This window comes from Oncorhynchus mykiss, chromosome 22 (assembly GCF_013265735.2).
Source record: "Oncorhynchus mykiss isolate Arlee chromosome 22, USDA_OmykA_1.1, whole genome shotgun sequence".
NCBI lineage: Eukaryota > Metazoa > Chordata > Actinopteri > Salmoniformes > Salmonidae > Oncorhynchus > Oncorhynchus mykiss.
The window spans coordinates 40,425,307-40,450,192 of NC_048586.1; the positions used below are offsets into that span (position 1 = coordinate 40,425,307).

The 24,886-nt window shown below is 45.1% G+C and overlaps 1 protein-coding gene across 1 annotated transcript; it reads left to right on the plus strand.

Annotated features, from left to right (window-relative positions):
- The first annotated feature begins 13,857 nt into the window (after positions 1–13,857).
- Positions 13,858–24,172, plus strand: ubxn4 (UBX domain protein 4). Its single transcript, XM_021579720.2, has 13 exons — positions 13,858–14,062; positions 14,529–14,631; positions 14,746–14,774; positions 15,004–15,122; positions 15,218–15,383; positions 16,940–17,078; positions 17,157–17,205; positions 21,029–21,190; positions 21,414–21,541; positions 22,146–22,248; positions 22,375–22,506; positions 22,946–23,166; positions 23,497–24,172. Exons 1-13 carry the CDS (start codon positions 13,981–13,983, stop codon positions 23,633–23,635), a joined length of 1,572 nt encoding a protein of 523 aa, XP_021435395.2. The 5' UTR covers positions 13,858–13,980; the 3' UTR covers positions 23,636–24,172.
- Positions 24,173–24,886: the final 714 nt, after the last annotated feature.

Here is a 24,886-nt window from a genome sequence, read left to right on the forward strand (position 1 = left end):
GTCCAAGCGTTTCTCTGGCGAGATTCTCATATGCGCCAAATGGATAGAATAGTCAGACTGTGCTTTTTAATAAAAGTAGTAAAAGTACTTTTATTAAGTGAAGTTAAGTAAAAGTAGTAGTACCCGGACAGAGAGAATCCAATAAGCGTTTTATAGTTACATCGTTAGGGTAAGTTAACCAAAAGCAACCTAAATAATGTGGTCTATTTACCCCTCTTAGTTTCGCCTACTGTTCTGACTTGGTGGTGCACATGTAGCCTGTAACCAGTTTTAGAGAAATGTAATCATTGAATATTGTAAGAGCTTTTGTTGTCTGCCTATATTCCCCCTTTATTTATTATATGGTTCTGACTTGGTGTACAGGGAGAACACTAAGAATGGCCCGTGTTCTGAATTCTGTCGCTGTACTTTTCAAAGTGCTAATCAAATAGTAATATTGACTATGTCCGTCCTAGCTCGCTCATTGTCTTAATTGAAATTACTGATTGCCTCTCATCCACTTGTCGTATCCCATGCCATATTTTGTACATCTCAATTTTCATTAGAAATCACATTTATTTAAGCAAGTCAGCCATATCAGCTATGTATTATTTTAAAGGCAGTAAATGAGGCTGAATTAACTGTTTCGCTGCCAGACTCCGTTGAGAGCCAGGTGTAGCAGTGGTAAGATGTTGGGACAGCTTTATGCAGGCCCTAACAGTTTGTGGGCACCGTTTGTTACCGTTATAGTACAATTAATGTATTGTTTAGTGTTGTGTAGTGGCTTTGCTGGTCTAAGGCACTGCATCTCAGTGCAAGAGGTGTCACTACAGACCCTGGTTCGATTCCAGGCTGTATCACAACCGGCCGTGTTTGGGAGTCCCATAGGGCGGTGCACAATTTGGCCCAGCGTCGTCCGGGTTTGGCTGGGGTAGGCCGTCATTGTAAATAAACATTTGTTCTTACCTGACTTGCCTAGTTAAGTAAAGGTTAAATAAAAATGTACATGTTAAAATCGCCACTGTACCATAGCCATTGTCCCATAGAATTTAGAATGGGTAGAATGGACAGCAAGTAGCCTCTGATACAACACCTGTTATCCTTAGAGTTGCACATTTTGGGGAATATTCAGAGGTGGAAACTTTCCGTGGGAATTAACAGGGAGATATGGGGATTAACGGGAATATGTGCAAATTAATATTAATACCATTTAAGTGTAAGGTTTTTTGCATTGGATATATTTACCACATCATATGGAGACTAACATTTGACATAATTGCAAATGATTAAATCCTTCCAATATACATTTTTAAAAACCATATAGTTATGATTTCTCGGAACAACAAAAGGGAATATTGAATGATCCCCAATGATCCATCGCATATCCCAAAAATGTTTTCAACATACATGATTGTCTAGAAACTAAAGCTGTGGTTGTCTTCCATGTCTTCTCCCTGGATCTCCTCAATGTCCACCTCTTGAACATCAGACTCTGAGGCCTCATCTTCACTGTCACTTTCCAACCTTGGTTTGTTGTCAGGCTCAAAAAGCCTCAAATTTGCCCGGATGGCCACCATTTTTTCAACCCATGTATTGGTCAGCCTGTTGCATGCTTTGGTGTGTGTGTGTGTTCCCAAACAAGGACCAGTTGAGCTCTGAGGCAGCTGATGTTGGTAGGATTTGGAGGATGGTGGAGGCAACAGGGGAAAGAGTCTCAGATCCACAAAGTCCCTTCCACCAGGTGGTTGATGAGATATGTTGGCACGACTGCCGTATTGCATCTCCATCCCAAAGCCCTTGCTTGGAAGTGTACTTCGCCAGACTGCCAAGAACCTTGCCCTCATCCAGGCCAAGGTGGCAAGACACTGTAGTGATGGCACCATAGGCCTTGTTCACCTCTGCACCAGACAGGATGCTCTTGCCAGCATACTTGGGGTCCAACATGTATGAGCTTCAGGCAGAAGTCTTCACGCTTTTTGATGTATTTCAGAACAGCAGTTTCCTCTGCTTGGAGCAACAATAAAGTGGGCAGGGCAGTACGGATTTCTTCTCTTACATCTGCAAGCAGTTTGAACATCAGACAGGATGGCATTGTCTCCCTCAATCCGTGCAATGGCTACTGCTATAGGTTTCAGGCTGCTTACCACTCTCAAAATACATAATCCAGGAGGTTCCTCTTGATGGGGCTGGCCATATCGGCAGACTGTGATATGGCCATTTCTTGGAGAGACTCGTTCCCCTCCAGGAGACTGTCAAACATGATGACAACACCACCCCAATGGGTGTTGCTGGGCAGCTTCAATGTGGTGCTCTTATTCTTCTCACTTTGCTTGGTGAGGTAGATTGCTGCTATAACGTGATAACGCTTCACCCACCTAACCATTTTCTTGTAGAGTGTATCCATTGTTTTCAGTGCTATGTCCCTGAGGAGCAGATTCAATGCATGAGCAGCACAGACAATGGGTGTGATGTGAGGGTAGGACTCCTCCACTTTAGAACAAGCAGCTTTCATGTTCGCAGAATTGTCTGTCACCAGTGCAAATACTTTCTGTGGTCCATGGTCATTGATGGCTGATTCAGCTAATCTGCAATGTAGAGACCGGTGTGTCTGTTGTCCCTTGTGTCTGTGCTCTTGTAGAATACTGGTTGAGGGGTGGAGATGTGGTTAATTATTTCTTGCCCACGAACATTCGATCCCACCCATCAGAGATGATTGCAATACAGTCTGCTTTGTCTATGATTTGCTTGACCTTCACTTGAACCCTGTTTAACTCTGCAATCAGCAAATGAAGCATGTCTGGAGGGGTGTATGCTAGGCAAAGAACATTTGGAAATCTCTTCCAATACACATTGCCTGTGAGCAGAGGAGAACCAGTTGCATACACAGTTCGAGCAAGTTGAGCATTTCTCTGACTACGTTCCTCCATTGAGTCAAAAAAACTTCTGATTCCAGGAGGACCATGAGCTGTTGCTATCGATAAGGTCTCTGATTCATCATTTTCACCTCGAATAGAAGTAGAGGGACTTTTGTCGTGAGCGCTGAGGGAACTTTATGCACTTGGCCAGATGATTCTGCATCTTTGTTGCATTCTTCACATATGATTTAGCACAGTATTTACAAATGTATACACCTTGTCCTTCTACATTAGCTGCAGTGAAATGTATCCACTCATCAGATAGTGCTCGTGGTATTTTCCTGTAAAGATTAGGAAAAAATTAGTTAAAAAAACAAATATAATTCCATGTACAGATACATAGTTAAGAAGTTAGATTAAACAACTCCTTTGTAAGAAAAAATGTTTTAAAATAAAACATGAATGGAAACAGGTGAATTAACACTCCTCAGTTAGCACGCTCAAGCAAGCTAAAACCCACATGGTAGCAAAAACTAACTAGCAGAAATTGTTAAGTTAGAAATGATTTAAACACACTTTGCTGTAGGCTACTATTTACTAGTTAACAAAAAATAATGTATGTCATATGAAATATATATGCACCCCACCCAGTATTGTAATCAAAACTTACCAGAAAGAATGTAGTCCTTGGCTCAGACAGTGTAGTAGAGTGGGAACAATAGCATCTCATTAGTGTGCAAGATCTTGAGAGATCAGCTGTACATGTGATGGACGAATGCACTGTGAATGCAGAGGGTTGCAATTCCATTGAACTGGGGATTGTTTAATCAAAATATGCCACAATACCTATAATTGCCTTGTGTATCCCACAAAAAAAGGTTCACTGTTATAAGCTAACTATTTTGATGAATTTAAGCAAAATTCCCCAAATTCCAGGGCTTAACTTCCCATGGAAAATATCTGGAAAAATGCTGTAAATTTATCGGAAAGTTCCTGACCCTTTGCAACCCTAGCTATCCTCATACAGTATGTGCATTCTGAGATGGAGACCCCCAAAAAATTACCCAATGTGATTATCTTTTTTTCGATTCTAATTCTACGGTCATCTGTACATACCTCTCAGGTTGCTTTTCTGCAACATGTCCAACATCTGAAGCACCCATCAGCGCTCTTGCCATCACAGTGGAACTTCTTGCCTGGTTGCATGGCCACCCTCCAGACGTTCTTTGGGATTGTAACGTTCGAGCCTGGGTGAATTTCGATCTACAAAACATGAATAATTCAGTCAGATGCTGTAAAAGACTAGGAAGTACTGTAAGTAACATAATATCCTCTGTATTTTAAATAGTCATACTAGTAAATACATTGACTTGATTTAAACAATGTACCTTCTCAGTATGTATCATAACCTCATGTACTATGTTTCTATACAAATGTATACACATATATAAGAGAACCTGTCTTAACCTTTAAATAGCTAAATGAACCATAAACCAGTACAGCCATCTCAATACTGAGCCAGCTAACGGTAGCCACTAAGCTAATAGCAACACTATAGGTTTGACAGGCTAGCGGTAGGACAGTTAGAGTATAGTTTTTCAAAACAAAGTACAACTCTGTAATATATAACAATTGAGCGGGAAGATGTCAGAACCTATGCCATGTAAACGGAGTAGAAAATAAACCACAATATTACCTCAGAGGAGCTATAAATCAGCTATAAAGTCCAAACCAGAATATTCGCCAGCTCCATTTTGTCTTATGTTATTCTATGGCCTAGCCTAGCTTGGCCGCAAACCCAGTCATCTCCGTCAAGATCGGTAGCAGTTTTCACTCTGTTCATTTCAACATTTTAAACATTACAATTTCAACATAAAAGGTAAGTATCACTCAGACAAACATTTAGGTGGCTAACTGATTTTTGTACTCTAACGTCCTTGGGTAGGTGGAGGAAGTCTGGAAGGCATCTAGGAATCTTTGTGTTGTCCTAGAATTTATAGAGCGGCTTTTGATAACCCTTGGTTGGAGTCTGAGCAGATTATTTGTTGCGATTGGAAACTTAATAAAATGGTGGTCCGATAGTCCAGGATTATGAGGAAAAATATTTATATCCACAATATTTGACTGTGGCAATGCGTAGGTCCGGAGACCTGTTGGATAAACCCCACTGAGTGGTGGATGGCTCCGAAAGCCTTTTGGAGTGGGTCTGTGGATTTTTCCATGTGAGTATTGAAGTCACCAAAAACATTTATTATCTGTCATGACTACAAGGTTCGATAGAAATTCTGGGAACTAGCTGAGTAACGCTGTATACAGCCCAGCAGGCCTGCAAACAGTAGCTATAAAAAGTGATTGAGTAGGCTGCATAGATTTCATGACTAGAAGCTCAAAAGATGAAAACACAATTTTGAGGGGGTAAATACAACATTTCTGTCGTAAATGTTAGCAACACCTAGGCCTTTGCAGGATGCGCTGGGGGGCAAGGTCACTAGAGTAACCACGAGGAGAGGCCTCATTTAACACGTTTGTCAGGCCAATCTCATCAAGTTTATGATCAGTGATTTGTTCATTGACCATAACTGCCTGGAAGTGAGGGATCTAACATTAACTTGTCCTATTTTGAGATGTGAGATATTTTCCCAATCTCTGTCAATAATGACAGGAATGGAGGAGGTCTTTATTCCAGTGAGATTGCTAACACAAACACCGCCATGTTTAGTTTTGCCTGACCTAGATTGAGGCACGGACACGTCTCAATGGGGATAGCTGAGCTGACCACACTGACTGCTAGTGGCAGCCTCCATTAAGCTGGCAGGCTGGCTTCACAGCCTGCTGCCTGGCCTGCACCCTATCTCATTGTGGAGCTAGACAGGGTTCTATGTTGATAGATAAAATGACAGCACCCCTCCAGCTTGGATGGAGTCCGCCACTCCTCAGCAGGCCAGGCTTGGTCCTTTGTGTGTGGAGTCCCAGGAAGAGGGTCAGTTATCTTCAAATTCTATCTTTTGGGAGGGCCAGAAAACAGTTTTCATCCAGCAATTGAGTTGTGAGACTGCTGTAGAGCTATCACTCCCCCTAACTGCGAGTGGGCCAGAGACAATTATTCGATGCCAACACATCTTTCTAGCTAAATTACACACTGAAGGTATGTTGCGCTTGGTGACCTCTGACTGTTTCATCCTAACATCGTTGGTGCTATACCATCTACACTCGCCAATTTTAGTCTCAGCCAGCACCATCTTCAGATTAGCCTTTATGTCAGTAGCTCTGTCTCCTTGTAAACAATGTATGACCGCTGGATAATTCATTTTAAATCTAATAACCCGGGTAATGGAGTCGCGAATTACTAGGGTTTCCAATTTGTCAGAGCTAATGGTGGGAGGCTTTGACGGCTAAGACCCCGTAATGGGTGGAAGAGAAGACCAGAGAAGGCTTGGGCTCTGACTGTGACTAGTTTCTTAGTGGGGAGAACCGGTTAAAAGTTTCTATCGGCTCAATGAGAGACACCGGTTGAGGATGCTGAACGCATTTTTTCCCCCAGAAACTAGGAGAACATCTGCGGCAACTGTGCAGGGGGATTAACACAACTACCTGTATTTACTGGTGGAACAGACGCTGTATAATCTTTTCCTACACTTAAATTGCCCTTGCCTAAAGATTTGGTTATCCTCACCATAAGGTGATAGATCTCCTGTATTCTAATTATTAATTTGAGAATAATTATATCCTTAATCCAAAAATTAAATCCTCTTATCAATTAAAACATTTTTTTACCTTTATTTAACTAGGCAAGTCGGTTAAGAACAAATTCTTATTTACAATGACAGCCTACCAAAAGGCAAAACGGCCTCCTGCGGGGACGGGGGCTGGGATTAAAAATATAGAACAAAACACACATAAAAGCAATCTACACACAATACCCCATAATGACAAAGCAAAAACGTTTTTTTTTTTTTTTTTAAGTCGGAAGATTACATACACCTTAGCCAAATACATTTAACTCAGTTTTTCACAATTCCTGACATTTAATCCTAGAAAAAATTCCCTGTCTTAGGTCAATTAGGATCACCACTTTATTTTAAGAATGTGAAGTGTCAGAATAATAGTAGAGAATTATATATTTCAGCTTGTATTTCTTTCATCACATTCCCAGTGGGTCAGAAGTTTACATACACTCAATTAGTATTTGGTAGCATTGCCTTTAAATTGTTTAACTTGGGTCAAACATTTCGGGTAGCCTACCACAAGCTTCCCACAATAATTTGGGTGAATTTTGGCCCATTTCTCCTGACAGAGCTGGTGTAACTGAGTCAGGCTTGTAGGCCTCCTTGCTCACACACACTTTTTCAGTTCTGCCCACACATTTTCTATAGGATTGAGGTCAGGGCTTTGTGATGGCCACTCCAATACCTTGACGTTGCTGTCCTTAAGCCATTTTGCCACAAATTTGGAAGTATGCTTGAGGTCATTGTCCGTTTGGAAGACCCATTTGCAACCAAGGTTTAACTTCCTGACGGATGTCTTGAGATGTTGCTTCAATATATCCACATAATTGTCCTACCTCATGAGGCCATCTATTTTGTGAAATGCACCAGTCCCTCCTGCAGCAAAGCATCCCCACAACATGATGCTGCTACCCCCGTGCTTCACGGTTGGGATGGTGTTCTTCGGCTTGCAAGCCTCCCCCTTTTTCCTCCAAACATAACGATGGTCATTATGGCCAAACAGTTCTATTTTTGTTTCATCAGACCAGAGGACATTTCTCCAAAAAGTATGGTCCTTGTCCCCATGTGCAGTTGCAAACCGTAGTCTGGCTTTTTTATGGCGGTTTTGGAGCAGTGGCTTCTTCCTTGCTGAGCAGCCTTTCAGGTTATGTCGATATATGACTCATTTTACTGTGGATATAGACACTTTTGTACCCGTGTCCTCCAGCATCTTCACAAGGTCCTTTTGCTTTTGTTCTGGGATTGATTTGCACACCAAAGTACATTCATTTCTAGGAGACAGAACGAGTCTCCTTCCTGAGCAGCATGACGGCTGTGTGGTCCCATGGTGTTGATACTTGCGTACTGTTGTTTGTACAGATAAACATGGTACCTTCAGGCGTTTGGAAATTGCTCCCAAGGATGAACCAGACTTGTGGAGGTCTACAATTATTGTATTTGAGGTCTTGGCTGATTTCTTCTGATTTTCCCATGTCAAGCAAAGAGGCACTGAGTTTGAAGGCACAGGTACACCTCCAATTGACTCAAATTATGTCAATTAGCCTATCAGAAGCTTCTAAAGCCATGACATCATTTTCTGGAATTTTCCAAGTTGTTTAAAGGCACAGTCAACTTAGTGTGGTGACCTAAACTGGGATATGCTTCAATCAATCAAATTTATTTTATATAGCCCTTCGTACATCAGCTGATATCTCAAAGTGCTGTACAGAAACCCAGCCTAAAACCCCAAACAGCAAGCAATGCAGGTGAAGAAGCACGGTGGCTAGGAAAAACTCCCTAGAAAGGCCAAAACCTAGGAAGAAACCTAGAGAGGAACCAGGCTATGTGGGGTGGCCAGTCCTCTTCTGGCTGTGCCGGGTGGAGATTATAACAAAACATGGTCAAGATGTTCAAATGTATATGCTTAACACCCCGGCCGTCCTACAGTCTAAGCTAGATGCCCTCAATCTCACACAAATCATCAAGGAACCCACCAGGTACCACCCTAAATCCGTAAACATTGGTACCCTCATAGATATTATCCTGACCAACTTGACCCCCAAATACATTTATGCTGTTTTCAATCAGGATCTCAGCGATCACTGCCTCATTGCCTGCATCCGTTATGGGTCCGCGGTCAAACGACCACCCCTCATCACTGTCAAAAGCTCCCTAAAACACTTCTGCGAGCAGGCCTTTCTAATCGACCTGGCCCGGGTTTCCTGGAAGGATATTGACCTCATCCCGTCAGTTGAAGATGCCTGGTTGTTCTTAAAAAGTAATTTCCTCACCATCTTAAATAAGCATGCCCCTTTCAAAAAATGTAGAACTAAGAACATATATATAGCCCTTGGTTCACTCCAGATCTGACTGCCCTTGACCAGCACAAAAACAACCTGTGGCGGACTGCACTAGTATCGAATAGTCGCTGCGATATGCAACTTTTCAGGGAAGTCAGGAACCAATACACACAGTCAGTTAGGAAAGCAAAGGCTAGCTTTCTCAAACAGAAATTTGCTTCCTGTAGCTCTAATTCCAAAACGTCGAGAATGGAGAATAAGAGCACCTCCTCCCAGCTGCCCACTGCACTGAGGCTAGGGAACACTGTCACCACCGATAAATCCACGATGATCGAGAATTTCAATAAGCATTTCTCTACGGCTGGCCATGCTTTCCTCCTGGCTACCCCAACCCCGGCCAACAGCTCCACACCCCCCACAGCTACTTGCCCAAGCCTCCCAGCTTCTCCTTCACCTAAATTCAGATAGCAGATGTTCTGAAAGAGCTGCAAAACAGTCTGGGCTAGAAAATCTGGACCCTCGCTTTCTAAAATTATTCGCCATGATTGTTGCAACCCCAATTACTTGTCTGTTCAACCTCTCTTTCTTATCGTCCAAGATTCCTAAAGATTGGAAAGCTGCCGCGGTCATCCCCCCCTTCAAAGAGGGAGACACTCTCGACCCAAACTGTTACAGACCTATATCCATCATGCCCTGCCTTTCTAAAGTCTTTGAAAGCCAAGTTAACAAACAGATCACTGATCATTTCGAATCCCACATACTTTCTCCGCTGTGCAATCTGGTTTCTGAGCTGGTCACAGGTGCACCTCAGCCATGCTCAAGGTCCTAAACAATATCATAACCGCCATCAATAAAAGACAGTACTGTGCAGCCGTCTTCATCTACCTGGCCAAGGCTTTCAACTCTGTCAATCACCGTATTCTTATCGGCAGACTCATCAGCCTTCTTGGTTTCTCAAATGACTGCCTCGCCGGGTTCATCAACTACTTCTCAGATAGAGTTCAGTGTGTCAAATTGGAGGGCCTGTTGTCCGGACCTCTGGCAGTCTCTATGGGGGTACCACAGGGTTCAATTCTTGGGATTACTCTTTTCTCTGTATATATCAATGATGTCCTCTTGCTGCAGGTGATTCCTTGATTCACCTCTACGCAGACGACACCATTCTGTATACATCTGGCCCTTCTTTGGACACTGTGTTAACAAACCTCCATACGAGCTTCAATGCCATCATACAACACTCCTTCCGTGGCCTCCAACTGCTCTTAAATGCTAGTAAAACTAAATGCATGCTCTTCAACCGATCGCTGCCCGCACCCACCCAGCCCGACCATACTACTCTGGACGGTTCTGACATAGAATATGTGGACAACTTCAAATAACTAGGTGTCTGGCAAGACTGTAAACTCTCCTTCTAGATTCATATTAAGCATCTCCAATCCAAAATTAAATCTAGAATCGGCTTCCTATTTTGCAACAAAGCCTCCTTCATTCACGCTCCCAAACATACTAGAGGTCGACCGATCATGATTTTTCAATGCCGATACCGATTATTGGAGGACCAAAAAAGCCTATACCGAATAATCGGCCGTATTATTATTATTATTATTATTATTATTATTATTATTATTATTATTATTATTATTATTATTATTTATTTTTTTTAAAAATTTTAATAATAAAAAAAAAGGTATTTGTAATAATGACAATGACAACAATACTGAATGAACACTTATTTTAACTTAATATTATACATCAATAAAATCAATTTAGCCTCAAATAAATAATGAAACAAAGTGTTGGAGAAGAAAGTAAAAGGGCCATATGTGCCATGTAAGAAAGCTAACGTTTAAGTTCCTTGCTCAGAACATGAGAACATATGAAAGCTGGTGGTTCCTTTTAACATGAGTCTTCAATATTCCCAGGTAAGAAGTTTTCGGTTGTAGTTATTATAGGAATTATAGGACTATTTCCCTCTATACCATTTGTATTTCATTTACCTTTGACTATTGGATGTTCTTATAGGCACCTTAGTATTGCCAGTGTAACAGTATAGCTTCCGTCCCTCTCCTCGCTCTTCCCTGGGCTCGAACCAGGAACACAACGACAAAAGCCACCCTCGAAGCAGCGTTACCCATGCAGAGCAAGGGAAACAACCACCCCAAGGCTCAGAGCAAGTGACGTTTGAAACGCTATTAGCGTGCGCTAACTAGCCAGCCATTTCACTTCGGTTACACCAGCCTCATCTCGGGAGTTGATAGGCTTGAAGTCAAAAACAGCGCAATGCTTGACGTACAACTAAGAACTGCTGGCAAAGCGCACGAAAGTGCTGTTTGAACGAATGTTTACACGCCTGCTTCGGCCTAACACCGCTCAGTCAGATACTTGTATGCTCAGTCAGATTATACGCAGCACAGGACACGCTAGATAATATCTAGTAATATCATCAACCATGTGTAGTTAACTAGTGATTATGATTGATTGTTTTTTATAAAGTAAGTTTAATGCTAGTTAGCAACTTACCTTGGCTTACTGCATTCGCATAACAGGTAGTCAGTCTCCTTGTGGAGTGCAACGGTTGTTATTGCATTGGACTAGTTAACTGTAAGTTTGCAAGATTGGATCCCCTGAGCTGACAAGGTGAAAATCTGTCGTTCTGCCCCTGAACGAGGCAGTTAACCCACCGTTCCTAGGCCGTCATTGAAAATAAGGTGTTCTTAACTGACTTGCCTAGTTAAATAAAGATGAAAGAAATTAAAATGAATTAAAAATACAGATTTTCCAATTATGAAAAATTGAAATCGGCCCTAATTAAACGGCCATTCCGATTAATCGGTCGACCTCTAAAACACCCTTGTAAAACTGACTATACTACCGATCCTCGACTTCGGCGATGTAATTTACAAAATAGCCTCCAACACTCTACTCCGCAAACTGGATGCAGTCTATCAGTGCCATCCGTTTTGTCACCAAAGCCCCATATACCACCCACCACTGTGACATTTTTGCTCTCGTTGGCTGGCCCTTGCTACATATTCATCGCCAGACCCACTGGCTCCAGGTCATCTATAAGTCTTTGCTAGGTAACGCTCCACCTTATCTCAGCTCACTGGCCACCATAACAACACCCACCCGTAACACGCGCTCCAGCAGGTATATCTCACTGGTCATCCCCAAAGCCAACACCCACTTTGGCCGCCTTTCCTTCCAGTTGCCTGCTGCCAGTGACTGGACAAATTGCAAAAATCGCTGAAGTTGGAGACTTATCAGCTATCTGAGCAGCTTATTGATCGCTGCAGCTGTCCACAGCCCACCCAACTACCTACCTCATCCCCATATTGTTTTTATTTACTTTTTTGCAGACCAGTATTTCTACTTGCACATCATCTGTACATCTATCAAATTTGCTAATTTGTAATTGCTTCACCTCCTTACTCCATTTGCACATATATTTTTCTAATGTGTTATTGACTGTACTTTTGTTTATCCTATGGGTAACTCTGTGTTGTTTTTTGTTGCACTGCTTTGCTTTATCTTGGCCCGGTCGCAGTTGTAAATGAGAACTTGTTCTCAACTGGCCAACCTGGTTAAATAAAGGTGAAATAAAAATGTATAAAAAAAAGTATGTAAACTTCTGACCAATTGTGATTAAGTGAAATCTGTCTAAACAATTGTTAGAACAATTACTTGTGTCATGCACAAAGTAGTGTCCTAACTGACTTGCCAAATCTATAGTTTAACAAGGAATTTGTGGAGTGGTTGAAAAAAGGAGTTTTAATGACTCCAATCTAAGTATGTAAACTTCTGACTTCAACTGCAATATCACATTTACATATTCAGACTCTTTACTCAAAACTTTGTTGAAGCACCTTAGGCAGCGATTACAGCCTTGAATCTTCTAGGCTATGACGCTACAAATTTAGCACACCTGTATTTGGGGATTTTCTCCCATTCCTTACTGCAGAGCTATTTTCAAGTCTCTACAGAGATGTTCGATCGGGTTCAAGTCCAGGCTTGGCCTGGGCCACTCAAGGACATGCAGAGACTTGTCCCGAAGCCACTCCTGTGTTGTCTTGGCTGTGTGCTTAGGGTCATTGTCCTGTTGGAAGGTGAACCTTCGCCCCCAGTCTGAGGTCCTGAGCACTCTGGAACAGGTTTTCATCAAGGATCTCTCTTTGCTCTCTTTCATCTTTCCGTCGATCATGACTAGTCTCCCATTTCCTGCCGCTGAAAAACATTCCCAGAGCATAATGCTGCCAGCACCATGCTTCACCCTAGGGATGGTGCCAGGTTTCTTCCAGACGTGACGTTTGGCATTCAGGCCAAAGAGTTCAATCTTGGTTTCATCAGACCAGAGAATCTTGTTTCTCATGGTCTGAGTCACTCCAAGCCGGCTGTCGTGCCTTTTACTGAGGAGTGGCTTCCGTCTGGCCGCTCTACAAAAACTGTTTTCGTGTTGTCATGAAGGGGTGTATCGTGTGTAGATTGATGAGGATTTTAGAATAGGGCTGTAAAGTAAATAAATGGAAATAGTTGCGGGTTCTAAATACTTTCCGACTGCATTGTATCGCTATCGGGGCTCTAGTTAAGAGTACTATTAGAGTGAGGGGAAATAATCTATATAAAAAGCACTGGGATGTTTGACATGCTAAGATAGACGTGGCTATTTGCCTTGTGAAATAAAACCTACTTCCATAAAGGGCTAGAATACAAATAGTATTTCAACCCTTGAGGCTACAGATTATATTTTAATTTGACATTACAAAGTAATGTAGTGGAGGCTGATGTATTAGCACGTTAATCAAATGCAATGTTCTAATTCTCATAACATATATGTATTATGCTTTCTTAGTTACCACACCCGTTGTTTTTTCAAAGGGCCTCGTTAATCACATTCACAACTCTTTCTAGTTATCGGCAACAAATATTTAATCAGTACCACAGCGCTATCTGCTGTTAATCGGTTGACAATTGTGTGGACTACAAGTCCCATAAGGAAGCGTTAATGCCTACGGACTACTACACCCATCATGCTAATTTAGTTCAGCGATGAGATTGAACGTTCTAGCACAGTTTCTAATACTTTCAGAATAGAAACGACTGGACAGCATTACAAAACAGAAAAAGCCAACACATTTTATTAAAATGCTTTGGTTTGGAGGCTCTATTCCAGCAGCCATCATCTCAGCCAAAGAACAGAGCTCCATCTTCGTGGTCGTAATAACAGGTATTGTTTTGTAGATTACGGTAGCTAGCCAGCGCAGATTTGCTAGCAAACCAGTTGAATGATTCGCTAATGTAGCTAGAACACTGAGACCAAACGAGCTCTGTCATTGTCAGTAAACTAGCTATGAATAACAACAACATGACGAAACGTTAGCCAACGGGTCGTAACAGAAATAAATGACAGCTGTCAAATATCAGCTAACGTTAAATAATACGATTTAGCTAGTTTAGTTAATTGTTAGCTAACTGGTTAGTTCTAGCCGCTAATGACAACCAACATGTCTGGCTAGATTTTTTTTTATTTTTTACGTTACATACAACAGAAACATAGCGTTTGTCATTATTCACCGTTCGTTCCTAGCCTAATTTCAGTAGAACCAGCGACTGTCACCACCAACATACTTGTCTTGTGGGCTGTGCGTGTGAAGCGAATTATTCACACTTCTGACATTCTTGTCTTCTACCAGGCGACGATGAGGTGTCAGCACAAATTATGTCCAGTTGGGAGGACGACAGAGTGGCCGAGGTCTCCCATAACTGCTGTGTCGCAATCAAGGTGGATGCCAAGAGGTAGCCTATAGTGCAATCCTACACTTGTGTGGATATGATACACACTGCTTCCTTACCTTATTTTTCAAATGACGTTAGTAATACCAACATAAATGTTATGTTTTTTTCTTCCAGCGAGACATGCTCTCAGTTCTCTCAAATCTGTATCCTTCTCCTCCAAAGGGTTTTTATTACCCCTATATTTGGACTGTTGTTTCTGATCCCTCAGTCATAATTTTGTGTAGAAGATGTTCCATCTCTTCTAATACCTGTGATTATTCACCAACCATATTCTTTCAGACATATTCTAGACTATGTAATCAAGTCCAATCCCTTTTATTATTGTTATTATTATGTTGTACACTTTGGTTTGCCCTTAACTTCCCCTTGAAGACCCGGTGGTGTGCATCCCGTCCAGTTTCTTTATTGGAGAGAATGGAATCCCCCTGGAAGTTGTTGCCGGGAGTGTCTCTGCAGAGGAACTCATGAAAAGAATCGACAAAGTCAAACAGGTGAGACTTAAATAGAAAAGAGAAACGACAACAGTAACTTGTTTTCAATAGCGCTGAGGGTGTCGCACTGAACATGCATCTCTTGTGCCTTACAGATGCACGCCCAGCAGATAGCAAGCGAGGGAGCGGAAGCAGGGACTCCCGTGGAGGCTTGCCCACCAGTTGTGGTAGCCTCAGAGCCAGCCCCAGCACAGCCCCCCTCACCCCCACTGGAGCTCCAGCCCAGCCACGCACCACCTGCAGCGCCAGCCACATCTAAAGGTATGTTTGTGTGTCAGACCACTGGACGATGCTGATTAATGATGGTTCACCACAGGAGTTTTGCTGCATAACAATGCAACAAAATACGAGCAGTTGCGCTATACAGAAATGTCGTTCGGTGTGTGTTACTAGATATGCTACATGACTAAAATTATGAGGACAGCTGCTCGTCGAACATTTCATTCCAAAATCATAGGCATTAATATGGAGTTGGGCCCCCCCTTTGCTGCTCTTAACAGCCTCCACTCTTCCACTATATGATGGAACATTGCTGCAGGGACTAGCTTCCATTCAGCCACAAGTATTCGTGAGGTCGGGCACTGATGTTGGGCGATTAAGACTGCCTCGCAGTCGGCGTAACAATTCATACCGAAGGTTTTTGATGGGGTTGAGGTCAGGCCTCTGTGCAGGCCAGTCAAGTTCTTCCACACCGATCTCGACAAACCATTGCTGTATGGACCTCGCTTTGTGCAGGGGACATTGTCATGCTGAAACAGGAAAAGGCCTTCCCCAAACTCTTGCCAAAATGTTGGAAGCACAGAATTGTCTGGAATGTAATTGTATGCTGTAGCATTAAGATTCCCCTTCACTGGAACTAAGGGGCGTGGCCTGAACCATGAAAAACAGCCCCAGACCATTATTCCTCCTCCACCAAACTTTACAGTTGGCACTATGCATTGGGGCAGGTAGTATTCTCCTGGCATCCGCCAAACCCAGATTCTTCTGTCGGACTGCCAGATGAGGAAACGTGATTCATCAATCCAGAGAGTGCATTTTCACTGCTCCAGAGTCCAATGGCGGTGAGTTTTACACCACTCCAGCTGAGGCTTGGCCTTGCACATGATGATCTTAGGCTTGTGTTCAGCTGCTTGGCCATGGAAACCCATTTCATGAAGCTCCTGAGGAAAACTTGTGCTGACGTTGCTTCCAGAGGCAGTTGGAACTTGGTAGTGAGTGTTGCAACTGAGGACAGATGATTTTTACATGCTACGTGCTTCAGTACTCGGCGGTCCTGTTCTGTGAGCTTGTGTGGCCTACCACTTCGCGGTTGAGCTGTTGTTGCTCCTAGACGTTTCTACTTCATAATAACACCACTTAGAGGTGACCGGGGCAGCTCTAGCAGGGCAGAAATTTGATGAACTGACTTGTTGGAAAGTGGCCTCCTATGACCGTGCCATGTTGAAAGTCACTGAGCTCTTCAATAAGACCATTCTACTGCCAATGTTTGTCTATGGAGATGGCATGGCTGTGTGCTCGATTTTATACACCTGTCAGCATGGGGTGTGGCTGAATCCACTCATTTGAAGGGGTGTCCCCATACCTTTGTATATAGTGTCCTGTTGATATGAACAAGTGAAAGTGTGCACAGAAATATGAAACAACCATGTAAAAAAAAATATATATATATATTTTTTTTTTCTCCACACTCGTCCTCACAATAACCATACTCGAGAACGTTGTCGAGGAATGCACGCGGAGCATGGAGCACGGCAGTATGCATATTGAGAAACACGCACTGATAATGATTTCTGTAATCCGCTTGTGGTTCTGCTCAGAATCCCTGTCCAGGCCAGCAGAGGAAGGCGGAGCATCAGCCTCAGTGGTCGTCACCCCCGGGGAAGACGGGAGCGCATCGTCTGACGACGCATCAACCAGCTCTCAGCCTGACAGGGGCCTTGATGCTAAGGTGGAGAGGTAGGAACGACACACAACGGAGGAACAGGGATGGAGGGTTGAAATAGGCTTTATCTTCTGAAACTTTCCCTTCTGTAGGTTAACAAAGAAACTGGAGGAGAGACGGGATCAGAAAAAGAAAGAGGAGGTAAAGAATACTGACACCTCCCCTACTGACACCTCCCCTACTGACACCTCCCCTACTGACACCTCCCCTACTGACACCTCCCCTACTGACACCTCCCCTACTGACACCTCCCCTACTGACACCTCCCCTACTGACACCTCCCCTACTGACACCTCCCCTACTGACACCTCCCCTACTGACACTTCCCCTACTGACACCTCGCTGGTGTCCCCTACTGACACCTCCCCTACTGACACCTCGCTGGTGTCCCCTACTGACACTTCCTCTACTGACACCTCGCTGGTGTCCCCTACTGACACCTCCCCTACTGACACCTCCCCTACTGACACCTCGCTGGTGTCCCCTACTGACACCTCCCCTACTGACACCTCCCCTACTGACACCTCCCCTACTGACACCTTACTGATGTCCCCTACTGACACCTCCCCTACTGACACCTCCCCTACTGACACCTTACTGATGTCCCCTACTGACACCTCCCCTACTGACACCTCCCCTACTGACACCTCCCCTACTGACACCTCCCCTACTGACACCTCCCCTACTGACACCTCCCCTACTGACACCTCCCCTACTGACACCTCCCCTACTGACACCTCCCCTACTGACACCTCCCCTACTGACACCTCCCCTACTGACACCTCCCCTACTGACACTTCCCCTACTGACACCTCGCTGGTGTCCCCTACTGACACCTCCCCTACTGACACCTCGCTGGTGTCCCCTACTGACACTTCCTCTACTGACACCTCGCTGGTGTCCCCTACTGACACCTCCCCTACTGACACCTCCCCTACTGACACCTCGCTGGTGTCCCCTACTGACACCTCCCCTACTGACACCTCCCCTACTGACACCTCCCCTACTGACACCTTACTGATGTCCCCTACTGACACCTCCCCTACTGACACCTCCCCTACTGACACCTCCCCTACTGACACCTTACTGATGTCCCCTACTGACACCTCCCCTACTGACACCTCCCCTACTGACACCTCCCCTACTGACACCTTACTGATGTCCCTTACTGACACCTCCCCTACTGACACCTTACTGATGTCCCCTACTGACACCTCCCCTACTGACACCTCGCTGGTGTCCCCTACTGACACCTCCCCTACTGACACCTCCCCTACTGACACCTCCCCTACTGACACCTCGCTGGTGTCCCCTACTGACACCTCGCTGGTGTCCCCTACTGACACCTCCCCTACTGACACCTCGCTGGTGTCCCCTACTGACACTTCCCCTACTGACACCTCCCCTACTGACACCTCGCTGGTGTCCCCTACTGACACCTCCCCTACTGACACCTCGCTGGTGTCCCCTACTGACACCTCCCCTACTGACACCTCGCTGGTGTCCCCTACTGACACCTCCCCTACTGACACCTCACTGGTGTCCCCTACTGACACTTCCCCTACTGACACCTCCCCTACTGACACCTCGCTGGTGTCCCCTACTGACACCTCCCCTACTGACACCTCGCTGGTGTCCCCTACTGACACCTCCCCTACTGACACCTCGCTGGTGTCCCCTACTGACACCTCCCCTACTGACACCTCGCTGGTGTCCCCTACTGACACCTCCCCTACTGACACCTCGCTGGTGTCCCCTACTGACACCTCCCCTACTGACACCTCGCTGGTGTCCCCTACTGACACCTCCCCTACTGACACCTCGCTGGTGTCCCCTACTGACACCTCCCCTACTGACACCTCGCTGGTGTCCCCTACTGACACCTCCCCTACTGACACCTCGCTGGTGTCCCCTACTGACACCTCCCCTACTGACACCTCGCTGGTGTCCCCTACTGACACCTCCCCTACTGACACCTCGCTGGTGTCCCCTACTGACACCTCCCCTACTGACACTTCGCTGGTGTCCCCTACTGACACCTCCCCTACTGACACCTCGCTGGTGTCCCCTACTGACACCTCCCCTACTGACACCTCGCTGGTGTCCCCTACTGACACCTCGCTGGTGTCCCCTACTGACACCTCCCCTACTGACACCTCGCTGGTGTCCCCTACTGACACCTCCCCTACTGACACCTCGCTGGTGTCCCCTACTGACACCTCCCCTACTGACACCTCGCTGGTGTCCCCTACTGACACCTCGCTGGTGTCCCCTACTGACACCTCCCCTACTGACACCTCGCTGGTGTCCCCTACTGACACCTCCCCTACTGACACCTCGCTGGTGTCCCCTACTGACACTTCCCCTACTGACACCTTACTGATGTCCCCTACTGACACTTCCCCTACTGACACCTTACTGATGTCCCCTACTGACACCTCCCCTACTGACACCTCGCTGGTGTCCCCTACTGACACCTCCCCTACTGACACCTCGCTGGTGTCCCCTACTGACACCTCGCTGGTGTCCCCTACTGACACCTCGCTGGTGTCCCCTACTGACACCTCCCCTACTGACACCTCGCTGGTGTCCCCTACTGACACTTCCCCTACTGACACCTTACTGGTGTCCCCTACTGACACTTCCCCTACTGACACCTTACTGATGTCCCCTACTGACACCTCCCCTACTGACACCTCGCTGGTGTCCCCTACTGACACCTCCCCTACTGACACCTCGCTGGTGTCCCCTACTGACACTTCCCCTACTGACACCTTACTGATGTCCCCTACTGACACCTCCCCTACTGACACCTCGCTGGTGTCCCCTACTGACACCTCCCCTACTGACACCTCGCTGGTGTCCCCTACTGACACTTCCCCTACTGACACCTTACTGATGTCCCCTACTGACACCTCCCCTACTGACACCTTACTGATGTCCCCTACTGACACCTCCCCTACTGACACCTCGCTGGTGTCCCCTACTGACACCTCCCCTACTGACACCTCGCTGGTGTCCCCTACTGACACCTCCCCTGCTGACCCCTCCACTGGTGTCCCCTACTGACACTTCCCCTACTGACACCTTACTGATGTCCCCTACTGACACCTCCCCTACTGACACCTCGCTGGTGTCCCCTACTGACACTTCCCCTACTGACACCTTACTGATGTCCCCTACTGACACCTCCCCTACTGACACCTTACTGATGTCCCCTACTGACACCTCCCCTACTGACACCTTACTGATGTCCCCTACTGACACCTCCCCTACTGACACCTCCCCTACTGACACCTCGCTGGTGTCCCCTACTGACACTTCCCCTACTGACACCTTACTGATGTCCCCTACTGACACCTCCCCTACTGACACCTCGCTGGTGTCCCCTACTGACACTTCCCCTACTGACACCTTACTGATGTCCCCTACTGACACCTCCCCTACTGACACCTTACTGATGTCCCCTACTGACACCTCCCCTACTGACACCTTACTGATGTCCCCTACTGACACCTCCCCTACTGACACCTCACTGGTGTCCCCTACTGACACCTCCCCTACTGACACCTCGCTGGTGTCCCCTACTGACACCTCCCCTACTGACACCTCGCTGGTGTCCCCTACTGACACCTCCCCTGCTGACCCCTCCACTGGTGTCCCCTACTGACCCCTCCGCTACTGACACCTCCCCTACTGTCCCCTACTGACACCTCCCCTACTGACGACACCTCCCCTACTGACGACACTTCAACGGTGTCCCCTTCTGACACCTCCCATACTGACACCTCCCATACTGACACCGCCCATACTGACACCTCCCATACTGACACCTCGCCGGTGGCCCATACGGCTCTTTTATTACTATATAATGCACATTATGGCTAATCTAAATGTGTATACATAGTATGGATGGCCTATTCATACTTGTGTGCGCCTGTATCTATTTCTGTGTGATGGTCAGGGTGAAATAAAGGAGATGGAGAGAAGGAAGATGGGGAAGGAGATGCTGGACTTCAAGAGGAAGAACGAGGATGAGAAGACCAAGCGCATTATGGATGAGAGGAGCAGAGAGAAGGCAGAGGAGAAGGCTGCCAGGGAGCGTGTCAAAGCACAGATCGCCCTGGTAAACAAATGCATCAAACTCTCACCCCTCAGGTTCAAAACCCAAAAGACTTTGAACTAAAATAATAATCCCTTGTTGGGCTTCTCTGATTAAACTTTTACTCATAACTCCCTCTAGTGGCCTGAGTGAACACTACAGGGTTTGGTGATGAAATAGACAATGTTTGTTGTTGTGGTGGTGTGGAATGAGTATAGAGGCTGGCTGATGCAAGTTTGTCCCACAGGACCGTGCTGACAGAGCTGCCCGCTATGCCAATAACCAGGAGGAGGTGGAGGCAGCCCGGCTGGCAGCACTGCAGGCCAGACAAGCAGAGGCGGAAGCCAAGAAGGAGATCGTACACAGGGAGAGGAGGTATGGAGCTACTTTAGTCACAGGAGAAAATGTAGATTCACTTTAAACAGTTTTTTTTTTTACACCCATGAAGTTATTAAGTTCACTTTAATAATGGGAATTGATGGGAAATGATGTAAATATATCACTAGCCACTTTAAACAATGCTACCTTATATAAATGTTACTTACCCTACATTATTCATCTCATATGCATACGTATATACTGTACTCTATATCATCGACTGTATCCTTATGTAATACATGTATCACTAGCCACTTTATACTATGCCACTTTGTTTACATACTCATCTCATTTGTACATACTGTACTCGATACCATCTACTGTATCTTGCCTATGCTGCTCTGTACCATCACTCATTCATATATCCTTATGTACATATTCTTTATCCCCTTACACTGTGTACAAGACAGTAGTTTTGGAATTGTTAGTTAGATTACTTGTTATTACTGCATTGTTGGAACTAGAAGCACAAGCATTTCGCTACACTCGCATTTACATCTGCTAACCATGTGTATGTGACAAATAAAACATTTGATTTGATTTGATGTCACCACTAATGTAATCATAGAATAACATTAAAAAAAACATTATTTTCCTCCAGCGCCATAGCAAGAATACAGTTCCGTCTCCCAGATGGTTCTTTCTTCACCAGGCAGTTCTCCTCAGAGGCCAGACTGAATGAGGCTCGGCAGTTTGCTGTCAATGTAAGACTTTTTCCAACTCAAGTTAGACAAGTGAACATTAACAACATGTTCATTCTCTCTGGTGGAATATGATATTAAATATCATAATGCCGGCTGTCACTAAAGAGTTGATATTTCTCCTTTCAGGAAGTGGGAAATCGCTATGGCAACTTCTCCCTGGCGACTATGTTCCCTCGCAGGGAGTTTACGGCTGACGACCTGGGTAAGACTCTACTGGAGTTGGAGCTGGCTCCCGGTGCCTCCATAGTCCTGCTGCCTGTGAGTGACTGGAAACCAAATACAACTCCCATTTTCCACTTTGTCATTTGTGAATTCACAACAAGACCGTGTCATATCACTGCACGTTTAGATTTAGTCCTTGTACATGCGTGTGTAACCGATATGAAATGGCTAGCTAGTTAGCGTTTCAATCAGGTGACGTCACTTCCTCTGAGACCTGAAGTAGTTGTTCCCCTTGCTCTGCAAGGGCCGCGGCTTTTATGGTGCGATGGGTAACGATGCTTCATGGGTGTCGATTGTCGATGTGTGCAGTGGGTCCCTGGTCCAAGCCCAGGTAGGGGCGAGGAGAGGGACGGAAGCTAAACTGCATTGGTCTTGCTTCCCATGTTTGTTTTTTTAGGGACTTTTTGCTTGTTTTCCCTGGTAAAATGACAACACTGAGTATAATGTGTTTTATATCCTTCCTAACCGCTTCCAGCAAACAGGACGGCCCAATAACACGGTGGTGCAGTCTGGAGGGGGTATCTGGGCTGTGTTGGGTACCATCCTCTACCCCTTGCTGGCTGTGTGGAGGTTCCTGAGTGGCTTCCTCTTCACCAGCCCCGCCACCCCTGGAGCAGCAGGCCCCAGAGGCCCAGCCCAGCAGCCCAACACTACCTCAGGCTCTGGTTCCTCCTCCTCATCTGCTGAACCGAAGAGGTAAGGCCCCATCCAGCAGACTCTTCGATATACACTCCTATGTTTAGGAGTAGCTGAGATTGTTGTGATGGTACATTATGGTTAGGAGTTCAGTTGACAAGACTTTGCCCGATTTGTTACAATGTACAATTACATTGAAATTGAATGGTTACGTTCGTCGGGGTTAATCATTATCAGGTTTCATAACAGAAACATGCATTGTTGTTGTAGCCAGAGGGCAAATAATTCTGAGAATGGATCTAGGGGTTTGATTGAATAGTGTGGTTGTGTAAGATTGGGTGTTCTAAAGCCTAATTGGTTTGTTTCACATCCATTTTTAACTTTTTTCAGAGAAACCCTTCGCAAACGCACACTGGAGAAGCAACCAGTAGACTTCAAACGAGACGGTAAAATCCACAGGCTACGGAATCACCAGGACAGTGAGGATGAAAATAACACTTGGAACGGCAACTCTACCCAGCAGATGTAGTGCAATAACACTGTGTCCCCCCTTCCCTCCCTCCTGCTAATATTAGGGCTGTTTGTTTTATGTTTATCTTGTCTAAGCCTGTACTCTGCTCCTCCTCTGCATGGATAGATGTAATCAAGTTTACCTCCCGACCGTTGGGCTTGAACAGAGAAGACCCCCTTTGTGTTGAAATTGTTACTTGATTCATTCAGCCTCTTACAGAATACAACCAGCCCGGGGGGGGGGGGGGGGGGGGACCGTCAGTATCCTGACATGTCTACTATGTGATGAAGGGCTGAGACAGGTGTTGATTGATGGCCTTGTCTAAATGAGAACTTTCGTGTTTAATTTAACATTCAATAGCCAGATAAAATGGTGTTTAATGCTGTATGATATGAGGCCTGTGTGTGTAGCAGTATTTAATCAAGGCTGTGACCCCTTGGTATAGACTACCTCCCTCGGCAGTAGAATGTGTTTCTACTACTAGTTGAACATGGGAAACCACTGTACTGCTCTCATTTAACTATGGGAATAAAAATGTTTTCCAATAAACAATCATTTGGCTGGCTCTATAATTTTGTTAAATCAAGCCTTACCATAATACTTTTTGTTGGTTTGTTTGCAATGTCATCTAATGAGCCGTGAATAACATCAGTGACTCAATCAGATCTTTATTGGTTCAGATGTGCAAAATACAATTGATTTGAGATTCTTGCTTTCGCAGCAGTGCTTTATAATAAATATATATATATATAGCACAGGATACTGATTAATTTACATCTGTCCCTAATTTTAAGGTCACCCTGTTAGGTGAACTCTCGTTTTAATATGGTCAAACTATTTCTTTAGAAAAGAAACAAACAGTCAAATCAGTGTAAAAGCAGGTGAGCTGGTTCTACTGTTCATTTGCTAGTGTTTTGTGGTAGAAAACTGAGTAGGTCGAGCGATACACATCAACCCTGTTCCCCATAGACTGGCTAGAAATGTTATACAAGATGTAAGCTTGCATTCAATTGCCCCTCCGTTGCACACGACAACAAGCTTCTATTTTCATGGCTGATTCAAGATTACTACAGTATTTCATTTAACCCCTTGAAATGGGGAAAACAACTCTTCTTGAACATGCATGTGCTCTTATGATCATGTTAAAATTAGGTGAAGTTACACTTCTCAAAAGGCACTGAATTGGTGGAACGACCCAGCTAACATTGTCATGATAATTTCAAAAACAAACTACACATAGCCATTGAGGCTGTATACAACTGTGTATAA

Excerpts from the sequence above, each read along its gene's own strand:
- ubxn4 (XM_021579720.2), top strand. The coding sequence starts at position 13,981 with ATGCTTTGGTTTGGAGGCTCTATTCCAGCAGCCATCATCTCAGCCAAA. Across the intron at positions 15,123-15,217 it reads GAATCGACAAAGTCAAACAG|ATGCACGCCCAGCAGATAGC; the intron begins GTGAGACTTAAA and ends TGTGCCTTACAG. Across the intron at positions 17,206-21,028 it reads ATCAGAAAAAGAAAGAGGAG|GGTGAAATAAAGGAGATGGA; the intron begins GTAAAGAATACT and ends TGTGATGGTCAG.